The 26,901-nt window shown below is 34.2% G+C and overlaps 1 protein-coding gene across 1 annotated transcript; it reads left to right on the forward strand.

Moving 5' to 3' along the window:
• Positions 1-363: 363 nt before the first annotated feature.
• On the forward strand, positions 364-7,258 carry LOC147401710 (WAT1-related protein At4g08300-like). The gene is made up of 7 exons (XM_086443077.1): positions 364-619; positions 919-981; positions 2,752-2,868; positions 4,828-5,065; positions 5,737-5,895; positions 6,498-6,649; positions 6,837-7,258. The coding sequence occupies exons 1-7, from the start codon at positions 408-410 to the stop codon at positions 7,051-7,053; spliced, it is 1,158 nt and encodes a 385-aa protein (XP_086299203.1). The 5' UTR covers positions 364-407; the 3' UTR covers positions 7,054-7,258.
• Positions 7,259-26,901: the final 19,643 nt, after the last annotated feature.

Raw genomic sequence — 26,901 nt, forward strand, 5'->3', positions numbered from 1 at the left:
TTCAGACCACCTAACACAACCCTGCATGGAAGGCACAAAACACTACATACGTCATCAAAAACCACTAAACTCTAATCTCATTAGCTGGTCAAACAATACACCTTTCTCCTCCACTTAATAAAAATAAAGAACCCATTCTTTTCCTTTCTTTCTCTTTCTCTCAGACCCATAGACTCATTTCTTTCGAGTCTATCTTCAAAGAAAGGATTCTTGTTGCTTGTCAAATGGGTGTTTTCAGTTAATGGATAAGGGAATCTATGACGTGTAAGTGCCTTGGACATGTAGAAGTGCTTTTTTCAAATGGGTTTCTCTTTATGTTGCTGTTCATCACTCTTTGCTTGTATATAAGAAGCCCAGTTCACATTTGAATTTTGTGTGCAGTTTGTGTTTAAGAAAGACAACTGAGGATGGGAGAACAAGGGCTATCTAAGGTTTTGGGGAATTGGTTCAATAAGGTGAAGCCTTACTTGGCTATGGTCTCCCTACAATTTGGTTATGCTGGGATGTACATAGTCACCATGCTTTGCTTAAAGCGTGGGTTGAGTCATTATGTATTAGTAGTGTATCGCCATGCTGCCGCGTTGGTTGCTGTCACTCCTTTCGCTTTGATTTTTGAGAGGTCTCTCTCTATCAGTTCTAAAACTTTTTGTTCTAATAAGATTTTTTTAATGACCAAGGATCAATACGGTGTCCCATTCCTATAATAAAGGAAGGTGTGTGCATGGCACAAAAAAGGAGTTTGAAACACGTAGGGCTCTTAACCAATGTCATGCATGCAGCCCGATGTGTTTGAACTCCAACAAAAATGTGCCACGTAGACATCTAATGTTGTTATAGGAGCGGGACTCCCTTTTAGATCTGAGTATTCTTTTCTAATATGTGGTAATCATCATATCCTTGTTTCGTGCTATTTTACAGGAAAATTAGGCCGAAGATGACAGTCTCCACCTTCTTGAAGATAATGGCGCTAGGTTTGCTAGAGTAATGCTCTTATTGAAATAGTTGATGATTTAATATATAGAGGACTAATATAATATGAAAATGAGATTAATCATCTTTAAATGGATCAAACAACCTTAACTTTGTGCATGTTCTAACAATTCATCAATCAAAAGATTAAACATGTACAGTTCCTTAGCCAATTATTAATTTCTCATTGATATCATGTAAACAAATTTAGGGTCGGCTGAACAAATCTTCTTGTTGTTATATTCAAGACTAATGATAAATCAACGAGGCAAAACATACCTGGCCTGTATGTAGCTGACGTGACAAGGGCACAGAACCGTTAATCTTTTTCCTTGTGTACCCTAAAGAAAAAAGATCTATTGTTTTGTGCCCTTGCCACATCAACTAGGTACAGATCACATAGATTTTGCTACGTCCATTTATCATGGCTCTACATTTAATTATGAAAAATGCTAAACTAACTTCCTACAACACCACCCCTAGTATTGTGCTTACGTGGTGATGTGCATAGAATAATAAATGATTTTTCCTCGATATGAGAGTGTTGTACACTTGAAGAAAATTGATGGTTCTTGCACAAATCGTGCTCCTCTAGAAAGTGCTATAGGATGTTAGTGTAGAATGGCTCTTAATTTATTTATATCTTTATTCATATATAAATTGTTATCACACACCTTTCGGAATGCACTCATTTTTAGAACCTTTAGCTTTCATATTACTTATAAAGGGTAAGATGAGTCGTGATAATATGACTCGTCAGGTCATACTCAAATGACTCCATGACGTGACAAGTTCGGATACCATAGATCTAAATGCTTTGGGATACATGTTTGCACTTCCTCATAAAAAGTGTATCCCGAGGGAGTTGTGTATCTCGAGGCCTACAGATCTACGATTCCCAAATTTGTACACGTCATGGAGTCTTTTGAGTATGCCACCCGGCAAGTCATATTTTCAGGACTCTACTAAAATATTTAAAAAAGATTCACGATAAATTAACACATGTTATAACTGATGTGGTGATGACATGGTTGACATGGCATGTGAGCAAAACCCTAGATCTTTTTCTTTGGGATACAGAATGAAAAAGATAAGTGATTTAGTGCACATGCCATGTCCATCATGTTGCCACTGCATCCGTATAATATTAGTCATAAAAAATGAAAAAAATAATAATAATTTCTAAAAGCAATAATTTAATAGCCAAACTGCTGATTGGATAAAAAACTTGTCAAAAATTGCCATTCTACAGTCACTTGATTCCATTTGGTTAGACCAATTTATATTTATTAAAAATTTTTGGAAAACTCTTACACTTTTTTCTCCTAAATTGCCTTATTTATTTTTATATAAAAGATAAAGTTCACGAAAAAAAATAATTACCATGGTACACTAGCCAAACTAATCTTATTACAAAATCCAATCGAACCACTTGGCTTGTTTGATTTCTCTATTGTTTTTTTTCTCCCCTTAAATAATAGTTGAAACTTGAGAGATTATACAAAGGCAACAATGAGCTGGTATTGGATATTTTTACCGACATCTGGTCCAAATGGGTAGTTTGGAGGTGGCCCAGAACAAGATTAATTTTGCAACCAAACTGACTCTTTTTCATCCATGCATATATAACTGTTTGCGTAGGACAACTGAAAAGGTTTTGTGATCCCATAAAGATTGGTAATTAGTTGGTGGGCCACATAAAAGTACTATTGGTGAAAGGTCTGATGGACCAAATTCACATAACATAAATTATTTATATAAATATATTTTTGTTATCTGCAGGCCAGTAATCGATCAAAACTTATACTACGTGGGGATGAGGTACACATCAGCAACCTTTGCGTCAGCCATTGTCAATATCCTCCCTGCTATTACCTTCATCATGGCAATTATATTTGGGTAATAAATCTCATCCACTATATATATATATATATATTATAGTATATATCTTGTGTACTCCCATCTTACCAACTAATAAATGTTTGAATATTAATTCCTCCCACTTAATCAAATGGTCCGCCACCAGATTTATCACCAGCCAAAAAGCAATCACATATCTACTTTTGATCTTTGTGGTGGGGTCCATAATTAAGTGACATGTCTCTTAGTGATGGTAGATACCCACTTTTATAATAGAATGGATTCAATGCAACATTCCTACTTTTAGTCTTACCCACGTAATCAATAAAGCTGTGGGACCCACTCTGAAGTTGGACATAACTCTGTAATGTAAGAATGCCCATGAGAGAACACTTGGTCGAAACCTTTTAAACATGAAATTCAAAGATTGTGATCAATAGGTAGATATATACATCTCAGGAATACTTATCTAGTTGATAAATCTTGATTATTGGATTTTGTATTTACATGATCGGTATCGTGTGCTTTTCATACCACCCACCAGATCGTGACCTTCTATACAATAAAATACAATTGTAGAAGTTTCATGTTAAAAGTTTCATTTAATTATAGTTTTGTGGGATTCACCTACTTATTTATTGTTTTTTTCTTTTCACCTTTTCAAATTTTATTATCTTTCATTTTCCCTTCATTTTATCAATCATATTTATCAAATTATACTATTTTTCCTCTTTTATTCCTTTTTCAATGGTATCCCTCTTATTTTACTATCTTTCATCTTTTACTTTTTTATCCTATTTTATTATCTTTCCTCATATCTCTCCAACTTAATTATACTAATCTTCCAATTTTATTATATTTTTTATTTTTATCTCCCTTAACTTTAAAAAGGATATTTATGCAATAAGCACGGATGAATTCTAGTATATATATATAATTTTTTATTGTTGGATTTTGAATTTGCATGGTCAAGATCATATGTTATTGCTTATTAATTTTTTTCTTTAAAAAAATATTAAAATTGATTGTTGTTTAGCGATGATAATCTATTAGATTCGTTGAAAATTATTGTGTCAAGATCTAGTGACTCGTGAAAAATAACATAATTTTTTATCATTAAAACACAAAATCCAATGATTGGATTTATCGAGATATGTATAAATCCCAATCTTTGGATATCATGTTTTAACGATGGATCCTATTTTTCTATGAGTCACCCTGAAGTACAAGTATTATTTATAAATTCTCCTCTTAAGTTAAGAAATATCCAATAAAACAAATTTTAATAAATATCATTAAAATTTTCTATTTGAGAGGGACTGATAAATTTAAGTTGTTTATGTTCAAAGAATATAGAGCCTTTTTCTTTAATTGAATGGGAGACAAAGAGGGATAATTATGTAGTTTGAAGTTAAGTGTGTTCGTGGGTCCCTCTAATGTATCTAACTAAAGATTTTGAAGTCATGGCATCATGGGAGACCAAAAAACTTCAGAAGGAGAATATTTGAGTAGGGTACTCTATTCTCCACAAATGTGTTTTACTAGGAAGAAAGTAAGTATAAGATATTGTTATATTGTTAAATTTTACTTTTTTTTAAATAAAAGAAAAGAAAAAAAAAAAAAAATTGTTGATATTTACAAAAGGGCGTTTAAAAAAAACCTTCATCTTATTGCATTAAATGTAAAATATTTTTTAATATTTATTATATATATATATATATATTAAAAGAAAAAACATAATTGTGGAAGATATAAACTAACATCCAAATAGAGGAAGAGCGAACTTGCTTCCCCACCAACCACTTGACATACACTTTTGCGCCGAGAACATTTCCATGGACCTTAACACCAAAAATCAATCTGATTGATGATCTAGAAATAATCAATCAGATTCGTTCAAAATTATCAAAAGCCAGGCCTGGGCCTGACCCGTTGACACCCATAGTTTCTTGTATTTTATGGAATCAATGGTGTCTAATGTGAAGATTGATTCATCAGGTTAGAGAGAGTAAAGCTTAAGAAGAGACACAGCCAAGCTAAGATTGTGGGAACAATTGTGACCGTCAGTGGAGCGATGATCATGACTTTGTATAAAGGCCCCATCATAGACATGGTGTGGTCGAGTGGACGAAGTCACCATGCAGCCAGCAGCGATGCAGCCAATCAACACTGGTTCGCAGGAACACTAATGATGATAGGCAGTTGTTTTGGCTGGTCAGCTTTCTTTATATTGCAAGTAAGTCGTCGTTACTCATTACATGGGTAATTTAGAATTTAGATATACTCCTCCAGGTTTTGGTGTATATTTGAGGTACCTCCCTTGCCTTTTCAAAATAATGACATACCTCAGTTGACCTTGGTCTTCTTTTGATAGAATTTGGAAATAACCAAAATACCCTCATCTTCGATCTCTTGTCCCAAAACCCTTGATTATTTCTTCCAAGGTCCATTGTCTTCAATCTTTTGAATAAAACCTTGATTTATATAGTAACCCTTTATTTATTTGGTGAAGTCATGCAAAAGATAATTATTTTTTATTTTCTTCCCATTGAGTTAGAAGACAAAATAGTAGAGAAAATCGAGTAATTCATCAAATCATGCGGAGAACAATTGGTAATCTTATAAATAAATAAATAAAAACCAAGGTTAAAGACGAAGATTTTGTAGGGGAATGTCAAGGGATTTCGCCAAGAGGGTAAAACAAGGGTATTTTGATCATTTTCATTTCGTCTTTATAGAAATCAATGGTTAAAAAATAGGTCATTTATTTGAAAATAAAAAAATCCATTTTCCAAAATTGAAGATTTATGCCTACAATTACATTTATTTCGATGATCATAGCTCTAATACATAATTAAATGTGGATGCTTAAAGAAGAGAGTTCTTATGATGATTTAACTCATGCAGTCGTTCACCCTAAAGCAATACCCTGCCGAGCTCTCTCTAACGTCATGGATATGCTTCATGGGAATGGTGGAAGGCTCGGCTGTTGCACTCGTGATGGAACGCGATTTCAGTGCATGGGCCTTGGGTTGGGACTCTAGGCTTATGGCTCCTATTTATTCGGTAAGTGATTTATATCATCAATGGGTAAAGATGTCAACCAACTTCATCGCTAAACTTTGATACCAAGAATCTTAATTGGTTCAAAATTTTCCCTTACCCAAGTTATTGATTTCATAAAAACAAGCTTACACGGTGGCAACACAAAATTTTTGAAAGGCTTAGACCCATGGCTCAATTGGTTGACAAATTGCAATGCAACTTTGAGGTGGTAGGTTCAGGTCCAACTCACTTATCAAATATTTATACATATAAGTGGGTAATTAATTTAGATCATGGATCATGCTCTTTGGGAGTTGGGTTGCAATCTAATTCTTGATCTTTGTTGGCTTTTTTACATGATACACTCATTTAGGCCCATTAGAATGTCCAATCCAACTCCAATAATTTGTACAAAATTGATCGAATTGATGATTTCTAATTAGTAGATTGGAGAATTTTAATTGTAGACTTTATAAATGTATGAATTCGTGAAAATATAGAACCACGCCATAAAAGGATTCTTCCCCTCTCAGGTGGTGGTGTCTTCATTGGACACTAAAGTTTTCCTTAAAAATTATGCAATTTGAAGATTAAAATCAAAAATTACGCTTGTTTGGATGTAGGGAGTAGTCTGCTCGGCAATCGCTTACTATCTTCAAGGAGTAACCATAAAGGAAAGAGGCCCTGTCTTCGTTACTGCATTCAACCCTTTGTGCATGATCATCGTCGCAGTTTTGGGGTCCTTGGTTCTAGCTGAGAAAATTCACCTAGGAAGGTACAGTGAAATATTTCTCGAATTGTGTTCCCTTTCATTTTGATTATTTTTAAAAGGCCCAATACAAGCAGGCCAAGCCCATTCGTTCAATTTAAATTCAATGCTGCGAACTGAGCTTGGCCAGGCATTGGCACCAATTAAGAAGTATTTGTTTCATTGATGGTTTGCCTCCTTGCTTATGATTCAGTATTATCGGAGCGATTGTCATCGTCATCGGCCTTTATTCTGTTGTGTGGGGTAAAAGCAAGGATTACTTGACATCATCACCATTGACTAGTGAGAAGAGTGGGACCCTTGAATTACCAATTGCGATCATCGACGAAACTAAAACGAATGTTTCGGTTGGTATTGAAGGCAATAGCAAACCTAATGGTGGAATTATGATTCCCATGTCACAGAAATAGCCCATTTCAGCACAACCAGTTTGAAAAAAGTTAGTTTATTTTAAGAGATTTAAAGCCTTTCATGCATGAGGAAGGATTTGAATGTAATGTAAAGGTTTCTATGGAGGGAGGGAGGAGGAGGGGGTGTTCTATATATCCAAATGTCAATGTATGTTGAATTTTCATTCTGGTATATATAATTTTATGACTATTATCTTTCATGTTATCAAGGGTTGTCAATGGATTCGATTCAATAAAATCTAAAATCCAATCTGATCCAATAAGTTCAAGTATTTTGGATTCAACCAGGATCCAATTTATTTATATGTTTATAGAATGGGGTTTGCTCCAATCCAATTGTTATGGATCTGATTTGGAATCAAAAGTTGAGATTCATCAATAAGTTTTGATCCTATCGCTGTCCAATAAGCTATTGTATTGGTTTAGGCTGTAATTTAATTAAATATCCTATGATCATTCACATGCCATTCTACATGCATGGCATTTTAATTAACTATAACTCATGAATACCAACATAATGGCCGAGTACAATGCGGAAAGCCATTAAAACTTTTTATCTATATTCCTTAGGATCGATGAATCCAATGCAACTCAAAAGATTATATTAATAATCATTAAACAATAGTAAAGATTACAGCGCACATTTTGCCATAGAATCCAACAACTTGATCAAGAACATAACTTGTAAATAAATCGCCTCTTTGGTGAACCTTGATCTAGATTCACCTTCTTCACTTTCTCTTCTTGAATGGGATGGCTAGGTTTCTTTGAGTGATGGTCAAAACTTGTTAACATATATAAAAGGAGCTATCTCTCTTATAAATAAGACAAAAGGGCCTCTATTTGAAGATTTTCAATATCATCTAGGTTACTTTCTACTTCCTTTTAAGAGAATTCTCATGACACTACTGAAAAAGGGGTAAATTTGATGCCAAAATCCATCGAATTTGGCCAAATCCAAGCAAATTCAATAGACCTTAGCATCGAGTTTAAAAATTCTGTTGATATTGGATTTCCAAATTACCTGATAAACAAGTTTCAATAAATCTCATTCTCAAGCAATGTCTCAGTCATGGAAAAATTAAATACTAAGACCCACATCAGTGATTACACTAGTAGGAATAAAGCCTTTAACATCGGTTTATAACCGACATTATTGTCTTTTAATGTTGTCTCTAAAGTTGGTTAGAAAATCGACGTTAAATTGACTGACGTTTTAAATGCAGAGTTATAAAGTCGATTTATAACTGACTGTAGACATGAAATGTTCACAATGAACTTCAATACTACATTGTTTGGAGTCGCCACCATTCTTTTTTGAAATGGGTGTGAATGGGCACCCGGATTGATTCTTTTGAAAACCATTTTTTTCATAGCATTGTAGTGACTCTCATATGTTGGAAAGGGCAAGGTCTACCTAAGATCTAGGTAAGGAGGTCCGATTAGAGGATGGGGAAGGTGTTAGGCACCCCATCCTCTCCACCAAAGGTGGTTACCTTGCTTGGCCATTTTATTTTGTAAAAAATTCAAGAAAACAAATATTAAAATGCATGAGAATGTATGGTAAGAGTGGTGTGTGCATTAAGTGGAATATTCCCTTAACAAAGGGTTTTTTATTTTTAACATGACATTAGGGGCATTCTATGGAAAAGAATGACCCATGTAGCCACATTAAATTTATGAATATGAATGTAGGTTTGAACTTTTAGAGAGACTCCATGATGGAGTTCCCTTAAGGCCACAACCATGATGCATGTATGCATGGCTAGAAACTTAGTGTTTCACCCCATCAAGAGGGTGACACATTTCTTCATCATTGCCATGCATAGGTGAGTGTGTGCATTGTGTACAATATGATGCATGAGATTGAGGTGAAAAGGGCTTCAACCCCCATCCTTTCGATCGAACCTTAGTCCAATCTACCGGGGATGGGAGAGGGTATACATTACATCCTAAAGCTTTCTAAAAATAAAATAAAGAGAGGGTTAGAAGAAGAGAATGCAAACTTTGAAATAAGTAAACTACATCTTAAACCCTACCTTGTCCCTTGATGGTGAACTTGGACCTTGAAGAGTAGGCTTGAGAGATGAATGAGATGGTTAAGGGTTGAGTTGAAGTTTAGAAGATGAGAGAATGAGTAGGAATTTTTGTAGAGTTTTGGGTTGAGAGATGGGGGCTTGAGAGCATGAGTTATTCATGGAAATTGAGGGTATTTATAGAGTTTTTGGAGAACTTTTGGGGATAAAGTGGTCCAACCCTAAAAATAATGAAAATGGACATGAGGTTTAGGTTGTTTCTTTTTGGATTTTTCATTTGTATGGGGGTAAAGATGACATTTGTGAAGAAACCCTAAAAGCATGCTTTGATCCTTGGTTTTTTGGTAAATAGAGGTGAGAGAACAAAAGTACTTTTGGGAGGGTGAATGGGGGAGTGACATGTGTAAAGGTGGAGTGGTAGGTAAAAAGTAGATCTTGGTTCATTTGTAAATAACAAATAAAGCAAGGGTGGAAGTGTAGTTTTGAAATGGACCAATGGGAAAACAAAAGCACATTTGGGAGGGTGAATAGGAGGATGACATGTGTAAAGGTGAAGTGGTAGGTGAAAAGTAGACTTTGGTTCATTTGTAAATAACAAATAAAGTAAGGGTGGAAGTATAATTTTGAAATGGACCAATGAGAGAACTCCATGTATGTACTTGAAGATTCTCACCTTTTGAAGGCATAAAGGGAAGTTCCCTCACCTTTATGGATTATTATCAAAGACCAAATAACCTTTTTGGTTTGACTAAGCTCTTTGAGAAGGGCATTCTTGAGTTTTCACAAGAGAGAAGTTGACCCTCCAATTAGATGATGCATTGGGTGTTGGAGGCTTATGAGGTATCAACATGTGTCATCTTATGAAGGGGTGAGAGGATGGACTTGGGTTTGGGTTTGGGATATGGACTTGGGTTTGGGCTTAGGATGGACTTGGTTTTGGGTTAGGGATATAGACTTGGGTTTGGGCTTAGGATTGCCTTGGTTTTGGGTTAGGGATATAGACTTGGGTTTGGACTTAGGATAGACTTGGTTTTGGATTAGGACATGGATTTGGATTTAGGTTTGGGATATGGGTGATGAGCATAGGTTTAAGTGGATTAGGGACAAGGTATGGGCATGCAATGATATGAGATGATGCATGTATGCATGAAAATGATACAAAATAGCAATGTGGGTCCGTCGAAAATCTTGAGTTCTAAATCGGAATTAATTCGAGAAAATTTGGATCTTCCTAACGGGTTCGTGCAAATTGGGGTGTCTACACTGACGTTATATTTTTTTAAATAACGTCGATTTTTTATGTTTCGTCGTCAAAAGTAAGTCAGTAATAATAAATATTGTAAATAGTAATTATAGTATAACGTCAGTTTACACAACCAACTTTTTAATATTTTTATTTTTATTTTGTACAAGGCACTTTTTCTCTAGGCAGTGCCTTGTACAAAATAAAAACAACCTCCAAAGACAGAATCATGCATGCAACCTGTAAAAACAAAAACATGCATATATGCCACACTGCCACCACTACCACCACAAACAGATATGCAATAAATAAAAAATTATAAAATTATATATATATATATATAGATATATTGGTTTCAAAATATTACTTTCTAGCATTCAAATGTTCTTATAGCTCTAAGTCAAGTTATTTATAGGTTCATAAACATGCACATATATTCGATAGAAACTAATTAATAAAAAATAAAGAAAAACTAACATATTTAAAGTAAGAAACACAAACAAGAGACATCGAAATTTTAGCGTAGAAAACCCTCCAATGAGGAGGGAAAAAATCACGGAGCAAACCGATAACAAGTCATTATATCAAAATAAAGAGTATAAAAAGGGTTACTCATGCCTTAACTTGAGTACAAAAAGGGTTATCCATATTCTAACTTGAGTTTTTTATAAAAAAAAAAATTGTTAGGTTACTTAGCTCATAAGGCTTTACACATGTCCAATATGAATATTAAAATCTCTTGTAGTCCATCTAACCAATCATGGCCAATCATGACAAACCACCCCCACCACCATGTGTTGTTTATTTTTACGCACGCAAGTATTCATATCGGAACAAGTAATAAAATGATAAGAAAGTATCGTTCCCACGGAGACTAAATACTAATCAATTGCTAATTATCAATTTATCTTACTCTAATTTTATCTTGACAATAGTAAAAATAGGATTTAAAACTAAACAAGATAATTAACATAGATAATAAAGTTAAAGATTAAAATCAATGAGAGATGAAACCTAGGTTTATTATTTTCCCTAAATAATCCACTTGATTAAATTCTCCTTCCTTCTATGATAAAGTAATTAACTATGATTGTCACTCAAGAGCACTAAATTCTCTACAAGCCTCTGTCGATGGTCATGTAAAAATACTCTCTTAGACTAACTCCCTATATGTCTATGAGAATTAAATCAAGAAGAATTTATTAAGAATAAGCTTTCATAAAATATACACACAAATGTGAGTATATGTCTATTTTAAATTAGCATATGTTATTCTATCTAGGTCATGAACACAAAACAACTATGTCGATATTATTAAGGTTCACCAATTCAATTCAATCAATGGCTAGTTAATTAAATCGCAAAAAACAAATGATAGAATAAACAATCACATGTAAAAATAATCATAGAAGAAAGAAAGAAAATAAATCAAGCATCATGAACAGGTTCCATTATAACCCTAGAATGAAAATTAGTTCATCATTAAAAATAAAACGTAATCACAAAAGTATTCAGTCATTCTTAAAGATTACAAAGATCAAGAGAAGAGATAAAGTTCAAAAAACTCTAGAATCGATCTCCAAATCTCGTTCTCCTTCTCAATCTTGTGCTTTCAAGAAAAACTAAAAATTATGAACTCTTGATCAGGGTCTAGAAAGTCATTTTTAAAGCCTTAATTATATAGACTTTATTGATAAATTATACACTAAATCCTCTAATTGTATATAATTCATTGTTAGTCCATAATAATTCGTATTTTCCATTTAATTATATAATTCGAAACTAATTACTGTTATTTACGTGTAACAGGAATTATTCGTGAAGTTTCAAAACGAATTAGGAAAATCCGAAGTTACCACTATGATCTAGGATCCAAAAGAAGATCGTGGATCAAAAGTTATCAATTGACCAAAACTTTACGGTGACGCCATGGTCAACTACGACGGTGCGATCAACTAAGAAAGTCAAACCTCGAGATTTGTACTGAAACTGGGCGGTTGGATACCATTTGCAATAGGTTATTTTTAATATTTTTTGTAAATACGGAATGTCTCCGAAATTCTAATTTCTATAGTAAACCCTAATTTGGTCTCTTTATAAATAGAAGACCAGACCAAGAGTTGAGGAGGCTGGATTTTAGAGAATTAGTTTAAGTTTTTATTTTATTTTCTTTCTGAGTTTTGTTAAAGTTGTAAGGAGGCTCTGTTAGTTTCAAGTCAAGTAATAAAAATAACTTCTTTCTTTCATCTCTCTTTTCTCTCCATGTTTTCTTTATTTTATTTTTGCTTTATTGTTCTTGCGATGACTATTGACTAAATCTCCGGTAGATCGGTTGAAGAAGCCTGAGCAAGATTTGTTAGTATTTTACTGTTTTCATAATGATTTAATAGTCTTATTGTGATAGTGTTGGTATTTATTATTATGTTGAATATTAATTGTTTTCAAAGTTTTTATGGTCTCTTTCTTTGATAAGTTTAAGAAAAACCATGCTCTAAAGAGAATAGTTAATGTTTACCTAATAATCTCGACCTAAACTATTTCATACTATTAATTTTGTTTATATTATAACTGTTTGATTTTTCGATCCACAAACATTAATTTTGTTTAGTGGATCGAGATAAGTAGAGAATCAGAATTCACTGATAAAACTTGTGAAAGTGGATTCAATTAATCTACACTTCTCTCTCATATTCTTAAGTTTCTTTTATGTTAGCAGTTTATTTTAGATAAATCATCTCTTGCAAACTGTTTTTAAACCACTTGTTAAAATTGAATTGGATTAGAAGTAAAAAAATATTTTGGATTAATGTTGTCTCTATGGTTCAACCATTGTTTGCCAAGGTTTTCTTTCGTTCATTATTTTTATCATCATCAACAGCTCGAACAAATTGGCACCGCTGCCGGGGACAACGGTGTAATCCAATATTTTTTTATCCGAAAATTTGATTTGGTTTTCTGTCAATCAAAATTTTTATTTCAAAAAAATAAAAAATAAAAATACTAAAAGTTGAGTCAATTTCATCAAAAATTTTCTGCGCCGCCTAGGTCAACTGTGGCACCGTAATCAAACCTTGAGATCCGCACTTCAAAATTTTGTAGAATCTTTCTTCAAACTTTTGGATTTCAATGAACATATAAATTTTTTGAAATTCTAATTTTGATTTGTCTTCTGTTTTCAGCCGAAAGATTCGACGAGGAGCAATGTGGTTGGAAAATTTTATTCCACACCGGGATCCGATTCTTTGACGAAGAACAAGAATTTATTTATTTTTATTTTAAGTAGAACTACAATAGGATTTTTTTTAGAAGTTTTAATTTATTTTAATTTAATTTTAATTATTCCGAGAAGGCTTGGATTGTAATAGAATTAAGAGAGGACGATAGTAAGACGTAACTGTCTCGGTTCGTCAGGTTCATACATCGAGTTTGATGTCGGTGGCCCAAGTTGACTCAACTCGATCAATGCCCGTCTAGAATGGGAAGTAAAACTCTAAACCTCCATGCATATCTTGCAAGTGGGTTTCTGTATTGAATTTGAGTGAGTTAACTACACACTTCCGATTGTACCATAATGAAATGGGAATCCTTACGAGGATGACACAAACAACATAAGAATTGGATTTCATCACCGTATTCTTGCCCTATTAGGAAATTAATTCACACAAGTTCAATTTAATTAAAATCTAATTAGACTTAACCATAGGTCCTATCGAGCTCAATAGGCAAAGCTAGCCTGAGTTGCACCAATTGCACTTATTAATCAAAGTCAGTGTCTAAGCGAAATCCTGTCCAGTTGTACCCTATTGTACGAGGGGGATAAACTACGTCTATTCTAGATCCAGAGGTGATTTAAGAGTGGCCTTGCTCAGCATCGTGTGCCACCTCTCATCTGGGGATTAAACTAGCTGATTTCGATTTTAGAGAACTGGGTTGGAGGCTCAAGCTATCCCTTTGAAACAGTTAGGAGCTGTCTAGTCTCATAGGAATCCATCAAGCACATGTGAAGTTCCTCCCTACTATCTGTGTTCATCATTAGTTCATGTTAGGTAGGAGATCTCAAAAGATTCCACTTGAACAATTCGATCCCGAAATCACAAGATCTCATATAATTCAAAGGATTAGAAGAGAGTTCAATTCCTCACCTATCTCTAAGCCATCCGAGATGGCTCAACCGATTGCCCCACCTCAAATGATCTAAGAAGATCAACGAACTCTAAACGAGTTATTCGCACCCACTATAGCCACTCTCCCTTCATGTATTTTCTTGCCAACAACTAATGTGGCACAATTCGAAATTAGGGCAGTCACTATTAATATGATCCCTAAGTTTCATGGGTTTGAGAGTGAACAACCCTATAACCATTTGAATAAATTTCTGACCATATGTCAAACATTTTGAAATGATCACCTCGATGTTGAAATGTCAAGTTAAGGTTGTTCCCTCTATTTCTAGAAGATCATGCAGCAGCATGGTTGAACTCGATGCCCTTTAACTCAATCACTACTTGGAATGAGTTATCCCATAAATTCATGGCTAAGTTTTTTCCAATGGTAAAAATAAAACAGATCAAAAATGCCATTAGAAATTGAAAGCATCCTCGATCCGCGGGGTGTGTGGATCCACTTTTGATTTTTGAAATTTGGGAGTCGCCACCTAGTTATTACGGTCTAGGAACCGAGCATTGACTCAAAATGGATAAAACCACTAATCTACAAAAGATACTATGTCCGGGAATCACGTTACGGGGATGGAAGGTGTTAGGCACCAACCCCGCCTAGCAAACATCAGTCTCTACTAATTTCCAAGGAGACTACATTGCTAAAAGACCTAAACAAATAAAAAATAAAGTGAAAAGGAAATATACCTATACAATGATTGCAACGATTCGTTCCCTCAAATTTGGCGGAGAGACTCCTCGTATAAGATTCCTCACTTTGTTCTGTCACCGGATCTGCTTCGGATCTCCAAAACGAAATACCGCCTTCTTATATCTGAGTTTTCCTAGTTTTGTGATGGATTTTTGGGTGTTTTCTGAAAAGTTTCTGGGTATTTTTCAATAAAAGAAAGGATTTGTATCATAGGTAGGGGTTTAGGACTTCAAAATCAGGGTTTTGAGAAGGCTAGGGAAGCTTTTTGACCTACTTTTTTCTAGGGTATTCTTTGACCTGCGAAATTAGGTTATAGAGGCTTTCTATTTATAGATTTTTTTGGGTAGAGTTTGTGTTTGATTAGGTTTCCTTCAGGATTTTAATTAGGCTTTTGACTTTAGTCTTATGAGATTGGCCTAGTTTTTTTAGATTAGAGTTTTGACTTTAGTCTTATAAGATTGACTTGGTTTCTTTAGATTAGGATTTTAATTAAGATTTTGACTTTAGTCTTATGAGATTGACTTGGTTAGGGTTTTAATTAGGATTTTGACTTTAGTCTTATGAGATTGACTTGGTTAGAATTTTAATTAGGATTTTACTTTACGTTAATTAATATTTTATTTATTAATTTCGAAATTAAAAATTTTAAAAATTAAAAAATTACCGTTTTGCCCCCCCCTCCCGAAGAGAACTTTTGCATTTCAAGTTGGTTTTCGATGTTCCAGGATGTTTTGGAATCGATTTTTCGTAAGGAATTCAATAGGATTATTGGCTTGTATTGTTTATGAATTTTTTTGGTGTGAAATGATCGCGAACCCTATGAGAGGTATTTTTGTAATTTTGTCGAATTTGGTGAAAATTGGCAAAATAGTTTATTTGGTTTCAATTTATTTTTTTATGTATTCGAAAGGATTTTCCTAAGCATAAGGGGGCTCTAAGGATGTTTTGATGTTAGGGGTATTTTGGTAATTTGATAAATTTTTAGTGATTTTTATCGTAATGTTTCTTTTGTCTACAAGATGATAATTTCTATGTTTTTAGGATTATATTTTCCTAGTGTAGTGTGATTTCTACAGTTTTGTTAGTTTGAGATACCTTATCTGAATTTTTAAAACATATCTAGTAACAAATAAAGCATTGGAGTAATCATCCATCATTGGGAATCGTCGCGATCGGGTTGACGAGTTGATTAATCAGACAAATACAAAAATGAGATTTCTACAGATGTCCCTCTTTGACAGAGGGTTGAAGCAAACTAGATAGTAAATCTATATTAGTAGATAGTGCGATATCCGAATGCCAAAGCTAGTGATAATTCATTTTGCAGCTTGATTTAACAATTCGTCGAGGTATTCGAATCCTTGAGGATAAAACTCTCCCCGAACTAAAAGTTGTTAAGTCCTTGAGCCTGAACTCTCATTGACGATGTCAGATCCTTGAATTTTAGAAAACTCTCCTTGACTAATGCAAAAGTGCACGTGTGTGCCATAGTGTGATGCTTACTGAATATTCTATTGGATCATTGAGAATAAATTTCCCTCGATTAAAAAAAATGTTAGATCCTAGAGATTTTTTCTCACTAACAATAATAATTCAAATCAAAATGTATTTTATGAAATAAAAACAATCATACAATATTGTAGGAACTTCATTAAATTCTTTTTTCATAGTTCGAAGAATTTGAGTCTCTTTTATCGGACTCATGCTTACGGGAACTACGCTTCTTAGGCTGAGGTTTGCAGGAACTTAAACAATCCTGTTAATTCAATATATGATTCAAACAAAGCTGGAGTCTCATTTTTTAGACTCTGACTAAGGTTTACAAGAACTTAAACAATCCTATTAAAATTGGAGCCTCGTTTCTCGGATTCGAACTAAGGTTTACAGGAACTTAAACAATCTTATTAATTCATTATATGATTCAAACAAAGTTAGAGTTTCGTTTCTCGGACTCTGGCTGAGGTTTACAGGAACTTAAACAATCCTGTTAAAGTTGGAGTCTCACTTCTCGAACTCTGGCTAAGGTTTACAAGAACTTAAACAATCCTGTTAATAGTTGGAATCTAGCTTTTCAGACTCGTACTAAGATTTATAGGTACTTAAACAATCCCGTTAATTTATTTTATGATTCAAACAAAGCTAGAGTCTTGTTTCTCGGACTCTGGCTGAGGTTTACAGGAACTTAAACAATCTCGTTAATTCATTTTATTATTTAAAAAAAGTTGGAGTCTCGTTTCTCGGACTCGAATTTATTGGAGCCACTTTTCTCGGGCTGAGGTTTACAGGAACTTAAACAATCCCGTTAATTCATTCTATGATTCAGAAAAGTTTGAGTTTCGTTTCTCGGACTCGAACTTATTAGAGCCACGCTTCTCGGGCTTGGATTAGTTAAGGATTCGGTATTATCAAGTTCAAAGATCGGGAGATTAGGCCTTTATTGGCTTATCATGCATCTGGATTCATAATTATCATTGGGTTTCGTTGGACTTTAAAGCTTTTATAAGATTTTTCTTTTTATCATGTAATTAAGAACAAAACTTTGGAATCACAAAGACTTTCAAAAATGCCCTTAGTTTCAAGGTTAGCTTTAATTGGAACTTAACTACGAAACTGATGGAATGGATTGCACAAGTAGCTATGGACTCTGATATATGACAGACAGAAGAATCGGCATTCCTTTACATTTTCAAAACTCTTAAGATTATTATATGTGTAATAAGGAATTTGATCATTTTCTTTTGAGAAATGTTTAAGCTGAACTTAAAATCTTGATAATTATTGGAATATAAGATCTTTCTCTTCAAAGTGGTCGATGGTTCTACATTTTCTTTTGGCGAATACTTGAACAAGTAAATATACTCCTAAATATTCTACAATGTTCAAAATGGTTTCTGAATTTCTTCGACTTCAACATTATTTTCATCGAATGTTGTGACTTGAATGGTTCTGCATTTCCTAGTTTTCGCACAAGTTTCCTTCTGAATTTTTCTTTTTGATAAGACATTTCCTTTAATTTGATGATGCCCTAATTTTTACCTAGATCGCCTCTTTAGGTTTTCAATCTAACGGATTTTATTTTTCTTTTTTTGATGATGCCTTGATTTTTACCTAGGTCGCCTTTTCAGGTTTTTAACCTAATAGGCATTTTTGTTTATGGTTATACCCTAACTTTTGTCAAAGTCGTCATTTTGGATTTTCGACTTAGCGAACTTTCTTTCTTCTTGATGATCTTGAATAACCAACTCGACAATTTCTTAGTTCCCTAAACCTTAATCGAGTCAATTAGCATTCAAGAGGAATTAATAAATGGACTTAGAATATGGTTTAAAAAGAAAATATATAAGACTCAACTTTCCAAAATGCCCCTAGTTTGATATTCTCTCTTTTCTGTCAATTATTTTTATTTTTTTTCTAAATGCCCATAATTTGGCATTATTTTCTCTTTATCAATTCTTTTGATTCTTTTTTTTAATGCCCTTAGTTTGATATTCTTTTCTTTGAACCTTTCAATAAGGAATTTTCCTTTTAGATGACACTTTTCATAAGAGAATACACATATTCTTTGCGTGACCGGGCCTAAAGTAACTTCTCAAGTTGCCTACGTATCTTAAATATTTCTTTTTTTTCTTTTAGGATCAGGTCAAAACGTAGTTCATACCTAGACTTCCCTCTCAAGGTTGGTTGGTGTGGTTTAGAAAGAAGATGCTATTGATTTTTTTTAACAGACTACGAGGGACTAAAGAAGGTTTTTTTTTTTCTTTTTTTGGTAAGATAGGAAAATTGTTCGACCAAAGAAGGCCACCTTTGATGAATGCTGCTTGACTTGGTCAAAGTTTCAAGAATTCGATATCTGAATTGCTCTGTCGAGTAAGGTCTTCTTTTGAGAATGAATATCCTTCAGTATTCTTTTGTGAAATCGAATATGATCGAGTTTTCTAACTATTCAACTCTCCTAAAACTTTGAGAAAATCTTTTATTCTCTTATGAATGAAAACTCTCATCTTTTAAGTGAAAAAATGGTAGATCCACTTGTAAGTCTTAGCGTCTTTGTCGATGCTTTCAGCTATATCATTTTTGACCAATAATCTTTGACTTTGAAATCACTCGACTTTATGTCTTAATCTATATTTTTGTGTGATCCATCCATATATCCTTATGAAACCATGCAAGAACATTGTTGAATTTTTCAAGTAAGTTTACTATTCTCTCATGTTCTCTTGAGGATAATGTAGTGCCGATTTGCACTTCTTAAGTGTACTCTTTAACTCTCATATCAAGTTTGATTAGCGAGCTTTGAGTCATTCCTCATGTTAGATTTTATGTTCACATCATTATTGCATGCATGATAATCAAAAATTTCTTCATATATTAAAAATAAAAAAAAACATAAACTAACACACTTTATTAAAGTTCAAAATTAAGAGAAAACTAACGTAACTGAAGTAACCAACTTAATTTAAAGACTGAAGAACACTGAAGTTAAAAAAGAATACTTAAAGCGAGGATATCATTCTGAATGAAAGGACACAATTTTAAGGTCTATGCCACTTTGAATATCTTTGATGTGTGACTTGAACTTGTTTGCTTTTGCTACCTCTTCATGTTCTAATTTGAACCTGTCATATGTTGAACAACTCCTTACTTTAATAATTTCTTTGTTCTTTAGTTCTGTCACTGCCGTAGGGTAGTTGAGTCATTTTGGCATGGAGCGAATTCACTATTAAAACCAATTGGGTGAATGAAGGAAACTGGGTCAACTGATTCAGGTTTGGATATGGATATTAGGTTCAGAGTAGGAGGGGATTGATTTTGAAAAGTAGGCAAATAGTTAGTCTTAACATTGGGAGTAGTAGAAGCGGGTATAGTGACTTTTCCTTGTTCAATAAGGTCTTGGATAGCATGACGGAGGATAATACATATATCAAGAACATGACCGGACATTTGATGGAATTTACAAAATTGCCCATTATCCAAGTTTGGAGGGAGGGGATTAGGTAAAGCCTTATGTTACAAAGGTGTCAATAATCATCTTTTCATTAATTTTTGGTAGACAACACTAAGGGACATTCCAAGATTGGCAAATTGTCTCATAGGCTTGACTTGTGAGGATTGAGCGGCTTGAGGAGATAGTGCGAAAGAGGTGTTGGCCACTTATAAAGAATTGACACTGGGTTTGAAATATTTGGGTTTTGACTCAAACGAGTTACCAAAAAGTCCAGAAGAGTAGGCATCCTCGACTTGATTTCCAGCCTCGAGGAGGGACTGAAAAGTGGGAAGGTATTGAGGCATCAAGTACTTGGCATAATTTAAGTGAGATTCTTAAGGATGATCTTGACTTGTTCCTTCTTTTGAGGTCGGTCCCACAATTGAGTGAGCTCTCCATCGAGCAATGAATTCAATGAAGGTTTCCCCAGACTTCTGTTTGGTAGTTTCTAAATCTCTTCTTGTGATCTCAATATCCGTGTTGAATAAATACCAACCAATAAACTCTTTCATCAATTCATGCCATGTTCTTACCCGAGATGAGTCCAATGACATTAACCAGCGTAGGGCAGGACCTGTAAAGGTTCATTGAAAAAGTTGAGTCATCTGTTCTTCACTCAGTCTCTGAGATTGCATTATGCCGACATATACTTTCAAGTGAGTCATTGGGCATCCAATCACATCAAACTTCTCCGTGTCTAGTATTGTGAATTTCTCTGGCAAACGGACCGTGAAAAACAAGGTCATTGCCCCTAATCCAAGAATAAGATCGTCGGGGTCTTTGATATTTTTCAAAGCAGTTTCAACCTGAGTTATTTGATGAGTTAAGATAGGGTCGACAGGTAATTCATTATCTTCTTGATCTTCGATGAGGTCAAACATAGCCTGAGGTTATATAGCTTTATCTTTTTTCTTTTCAATTTTTAGGGCTTCAATTTGTGTTTGGACAAAAGCAATAATCTGTGTTTGAAAAGATTCTAAAATCTGACGGAGCACAGCTTCATCCATGGTACTCATTTCTTCTTGTGGTAAATACTGACTACTTGACAATGGTACTCTGGAAAGACGACTTTTTTTACGGACCCAAAGTAGTACAGATGGAGATTTAGAACGTTTGAAACCAATTATCACCTGAGTGGAAGTACACCAAGATTAACCATTGATTCTAAAAGTTTGATTCTTAACCACATGATTACAATTTTGAGATTAGCTTAAGTCTAATGGGAAACATTGAATCCAATTGCACTATAAGTCTATAGTAACCAAGAAGGTGAAAAATATTAGTCACGGGTCTGCCCCTAATTGGGATAGAACTTTTGATCAGACAAAATATTTTGACCCTAGGATTGCATCGTCTGAATCTTTAAAAATAAAACTAATTAGTTCAATCGGTTTGATGTTGATCAGTTTGATCCATTTGTCGATGGGGCCAATTGACTTACATTTCACACATTGGGTTGGACTGATATTGCGAGTCTAGTTTGAACGGTCTGGATCGATCCGCCCACTTACCTGTTGGTTGGATTGATTAGAGCAACCCCGGAATACCCATAGTCGGTTCGGGTCGTGACCCATAGGAAGGTTCCTAAACTCTAGGTTTACTACGTGTAATACAATTTATCTGGCCACCCTTGCCCAAGTGTACCTATATACTTCTCGAGCATACTCAATCAGATGGTACGTGGTGGGTTGGTTTGATATACCGTATAGGTGATAATCTAAAACTCCAACCCACTTCTCTAAAGTCAAAAGCAGTTAGTTTAATCCCCAGTTGAGAGGTGGCGTACAATGCTGAGCAAGGGCCCTCTTAAATACCTCTCGTCTAAAATAAACGTAGTCTATCCCCCTCGTACAGTAAGATATAATAGAGCAGGATCTTGCTTAGACACTGATTTTGACCAAGAAGTGCAATTGGTGAACTTGGATTATCTTTTGATATACCGTATAGGTACGAGTCTAGGGTTGTAGCTTTCATAAATGGTTTAGCATCCCACGAGGGGACCGACTACGTACTAGTACTACGTTGGCAATCGGGACATGTGACTGTACGGCTTATAATTTGACAAAATGTTCAGGTCACCCCAGCATGAGTGCATCGATACACCTTTCAGAGTCACCTGATCAAACGGTATGATGCCCCAGTTTTATATACCCTAAGGTACGTGACTGGAGTTGTAGTTTTTATGAATGATGTCGCATCTCCGAAGAGACCGGACCACACAATAGTGCCGCGTTGGCTAGAAGGGACATGCAAGCGTGCAATGCAACAAAATAAACGTGTTAGTGGTGTGTGCAAAGTAGGGTGGGGTGTGCCCGGGGCATTTTCAGATGAATGGGCCTATGGGCCAGATCAGATTATCACAATATGGATATCACATAAATATTAATCAAAACAATATAAAATCATCCAAAATATCTAGCTAGAGATCAAAGCATGCACATCTCATGTATATCATCAATTAAGAACATGACATTTCAGATAGACAATCAACAAAGATAGCACAACAATAATGAATCATCGACTAATCACAAGAACAAACTTTTTTATTTTAATGATCCAATCAAAGATCGCTTTGGGCGACCCATAACAAATCGAGATTTTAACGAATACTAAATTGAGGATATAATGATAGTTGCGGAGATAGGGAGTGATGGCTTTTTTTTTTGCCGGGTAGACTCGTTACATTTTTAGCACAAAAATTCCCTTGCTTTATTAGTTTGCTACTCAACCAATCTTGTGAGTAAGAGCTTAGTCTATCCTAACCAAATAAGTAAGATTTGAAACCTTACTAAGGGTTATTGAGTTCACGTGGACTTTCACATCAGCACATCAAAATTACAACCTTCTAGGTTTCACATACAAAGTTTGGATTGAAAAATAAAATGAAATTCGAAAAATTTAACTTAGACCCCAGATTTTGAAAATGAACGACCATCAAACTCTAAATTCAAAAATGAATAATTGTTTTTTCAAAATTTTCCTTTAAAAAACTCTTAGAATTTCTTCTTCCACAAGCTTGTGATGTTAGATCATTTTATTGAGTGCCACGTGGGGACGTCAATGGCTCTTAGTAAGATTTGAGATCTTACTAAACTAGTGAGGAAAGCAAACCCTTTGGATTTCTAACATTGGTGGGATAAATTAAAATTTCTTTTTTATCCCAATCAAAAGAATTATTCAGCAACTAATATATATATATATATATATATATATTAAAAGAATGTGGGTCCCAACCTATGATTTGTGGGTAACAAATAATAAACGTGTTACAGCAAGAAAGCTATTGGATAAAAATATATCAATCGTGTTGTTGCCAGCACAACTTAAACTTTTTTTTTTTAATTTTTTTTTTCAACATGCTACTGCCATCACACACACACACATTTTTATTCTTTTATGATAATGTTGTTGCCAGCACATGACACTCCAACTCCTATTTTTCATGGTCATATGGCTGCCCAGCACACAACAATTCAGAACTTAGTTTTTTTTTTTTTTTCAAAAAAAAAAAAATAATAATTGCTTCTATAACATACATTAAAAAACCTTTTTTTTTTCAAATATATGTTGCTCCCAGCAACTTTCCTTTTTTTTCTATTTACTTGAAAAAGTGAAATTTATAATAATCCAGTTTAATCAGGACCATCAATAATACCAACCATTGTTTCAAAAGGAAAATTGAGGGTCCGCATTGCACAGATCATCATAATCAGATGCTACTAACAACACATCATATACCCACAGCAGCACGTTGAAGGGGAAAAAATCCTTTATTTTTGCTGCTATTAACAGCACATCACGCACATTAACACTTATAAAAACTCCTTTAAAAAAATAAAAATTAATGACTCATTATCTCCACAACCATCGTTCCATCCTTACTTCTTTAACTTTTTGAAATATTGAATTATTTAGGGTTCATCACAAGTGACCCTTAATTGGACCATTAAAAAAAAAAAAAACAATACTCAAAATTGAATCAAATGATCCACAATCAAACCAAAAGAATAATAAATAAATAAATAAATAAATAAAACTAAACTAAAAAACAACTAGGTCGTTTTGGCAATGGTCGATATTTGAGATTTTCAAGTTTGATCCTCAATAGTCCCCAGTGGAGTCGCCACTGAAAGCGCCCTTGATCTGCGGGGTGTGTGGATCCACTTTTGATTTTTGAGGTTTGGGAGTCGCCACTTAGTTATTACGGTTTAAGAACTGAGCATTGACTCAAAATGGATAAAACCACTAATCTACAAAAGATACTAAGTCCGGCAATCACGTTACGGGATTGGAAGGTATTAGGCACCAATCCCGCCCGGCAAACGCCGGTTTCTACTTATTCCCAAAGAGACTACATTGTTAAAAAACCTAAACAAATAAAAAATAAAGTGAAAAGGAAATATACATATACGATGATTGCAACGATTCGTTTCCTTAGATTTGGCGAAGAGACTTCTTGTATAAGATTCTTCGCTTTGTTCTGTCACCAGATCTACTTTGGATCTCTAAAACGAAGTACCTCCTTCTTAGATCTGAATTTTCCTAATTTTGTGATAAATTTTTGGGTATTTTTTGGAGAGTTTCTGAGTGTTTTTCAATAAAAAAAATGGTTTGGATCATAGGTAGGGGGTTAGGGCTTCAAAATTAGGGTTTTGGGAAGGTTAGGGAAGCTTTTTGACCTATTTTTTCTAGAATTTTTTTTGACCTGCGAAATTTAGTTGTGGATGCTCTCTATTTATAGATTTTTTTGGGTAGAGTTAGTGTTTGATTAGTTTCCTTTAGGGTTTTAATTAGGATTTTGACTTTAGTCTTATGAGATTGACTTAGTCTTTTTATATTAGAGTTTTGACTTTAGTCTTATGAGATTGACTTGGTTAGGGTTTTAATTAGGGTTTTGACTTTAGTCTTATGAAATTGACTTGGTAAAGATTTTAATTAGGGTTTTGACTTTAGTCTTATGAGATTGACTTGGTTAGAGTTTTAATTAGGATTTTAACTTTAGTCTTATGAGATTGACTTAGTTAGGGTTTTACTTTACGTTAATTAATATTTTATTTATTAATTTCAAAATTTAAAGTTTTAAAAATTGAAAAATTATCATTTTACCCCCCGAAGTGAACTTTTACATTTTAAGTCGATTTTCGATGTTCCAAGATGTTTTGGAATTGATTTTTCATAAGGAATTTAATGGGATTATTGGTTTGTGTTGTTTATGAAATTTTTTGGTGTGAAATGATTGCGAATCCTGTGAGGGGTATTTTCGTAATTTTGTCAAATCTGGTGAAAATTAGCGAAATAGTTTATTTTATTTTAATTTGTTATTTTATGCGTTCAAAATGGTTTGCCTAAGCATAAGGGGGCTCTAAGGATGTTTTAATGTTAGGGGTATTTTGATAATTTGATCATTTTTAGTGATTTTTATTATAAAGTTTCTTTTTGTCTACAAGATGATGATTTCTATGTTTTTGGAGTTATATTTTCCTAGCGTAGTCTGGTTTCTACAGTTTTGTTAGTTTGTGATACCTCATCTAAATTTTTAAAACATATCTAATAACAAATAAAGCATTGGAATAATCATCTATCATTGGGAATCGTCACGATCGGGTTGACGAGTTGATTAATCAGGCAAATGCAAAAAAGAAGTGTCTACAAGAATTTCAAAGGTAAACCCGATGAAGAATTTTCCCAAACCTGGGAAAGATTTCATGACCTACTTGTAAAATACACATCATGGGATTGATAAAGTCCAACTGGTCAATTTCTTCTATCGAAGTCTTACGACAACCCAACGTATCCTTTTGGAGTCTATGCACAAAGGAAAATTCATGAATCAGACTCTAAATTAAGCTTAAAATTTTCTCGTAGAACTCGTTGAAAATGTTCAAAACTGGAGCACCAATTTAGGAGACTTTGATAAGAGTGACTTTAGAACCAATAAATCAGGAATGTACGAGATTAAAAGTGATCCTGATCTCAAAAACGTAATGACTACTCTGGTTAGTACTATACAAAACTTAAATAAGAAATTTGATGCTTTTAGCATTAAAGCTAGCCAACAAGAGGTACATCCTGCACTCCAAGTAAATTCAGAGATGCCTTTCGCATGTAACATATGCGAAACTTTTGACCACCTCACGGAAAACTGTCTTATGGCCAATACAGAACAAGCCAATGTCATTGGGTCATATAACACATTTAGGAAACCCACTCCAAACTCGTATAATTAAACTTACCACCCTAACAATAGGTTTCACCCTAACTTCTCCTATCGTCAGAACGAACCTATCCAATAGGGTGGTGCTCCAGGTTTTCAAAAAAGCTATAATAGACAATCTCAATCCAATGCGAACATTCCTTTGGTTTCACAAGCATCTTAGTCTCCACCCCATACGTCTGATCAAAGAGCGATTGTTGTCGACCCTATGACCAATTATTCTCCTCCAGTTGTACAAACAAACTCTGCATTGGAAATAATGGTGAAGAGATGTTCAAGCAACAACAGAAATTCATGCAGGACCAGGACCAAAGGAGTCAAAGGCATGAACAATCAATTAAAAATCTTGAGGTTCAACTAGGGCAATTATCTCTCTCTCTCTTGGGGAGAGAAACAAAGGACAATTTTTAAGTCAAACTATGCCTAACCCAAGAGGAACTGCCCCAAAAAGACAGTATGAGATAGCAAGTCAACCTGGTTCCTCTAATAACTCTGTTCAAGC

Source organism: Akebia trifoliata, chromosome 5, assembly GCF_017979445.1.
Source record: "Akebia trifoliata isolate Shusen 1 chromosome 5, ASM1797944v1, whole genome shotgun sequence".
In the NCBI taxonomy this organism is placed as follows: Eukaryota; Viridiplantae; Streptophyta; class Magnoliopsida; order Ranunculales; family Lardizabalaceae; genus Akebia; species Akebia trifoliata.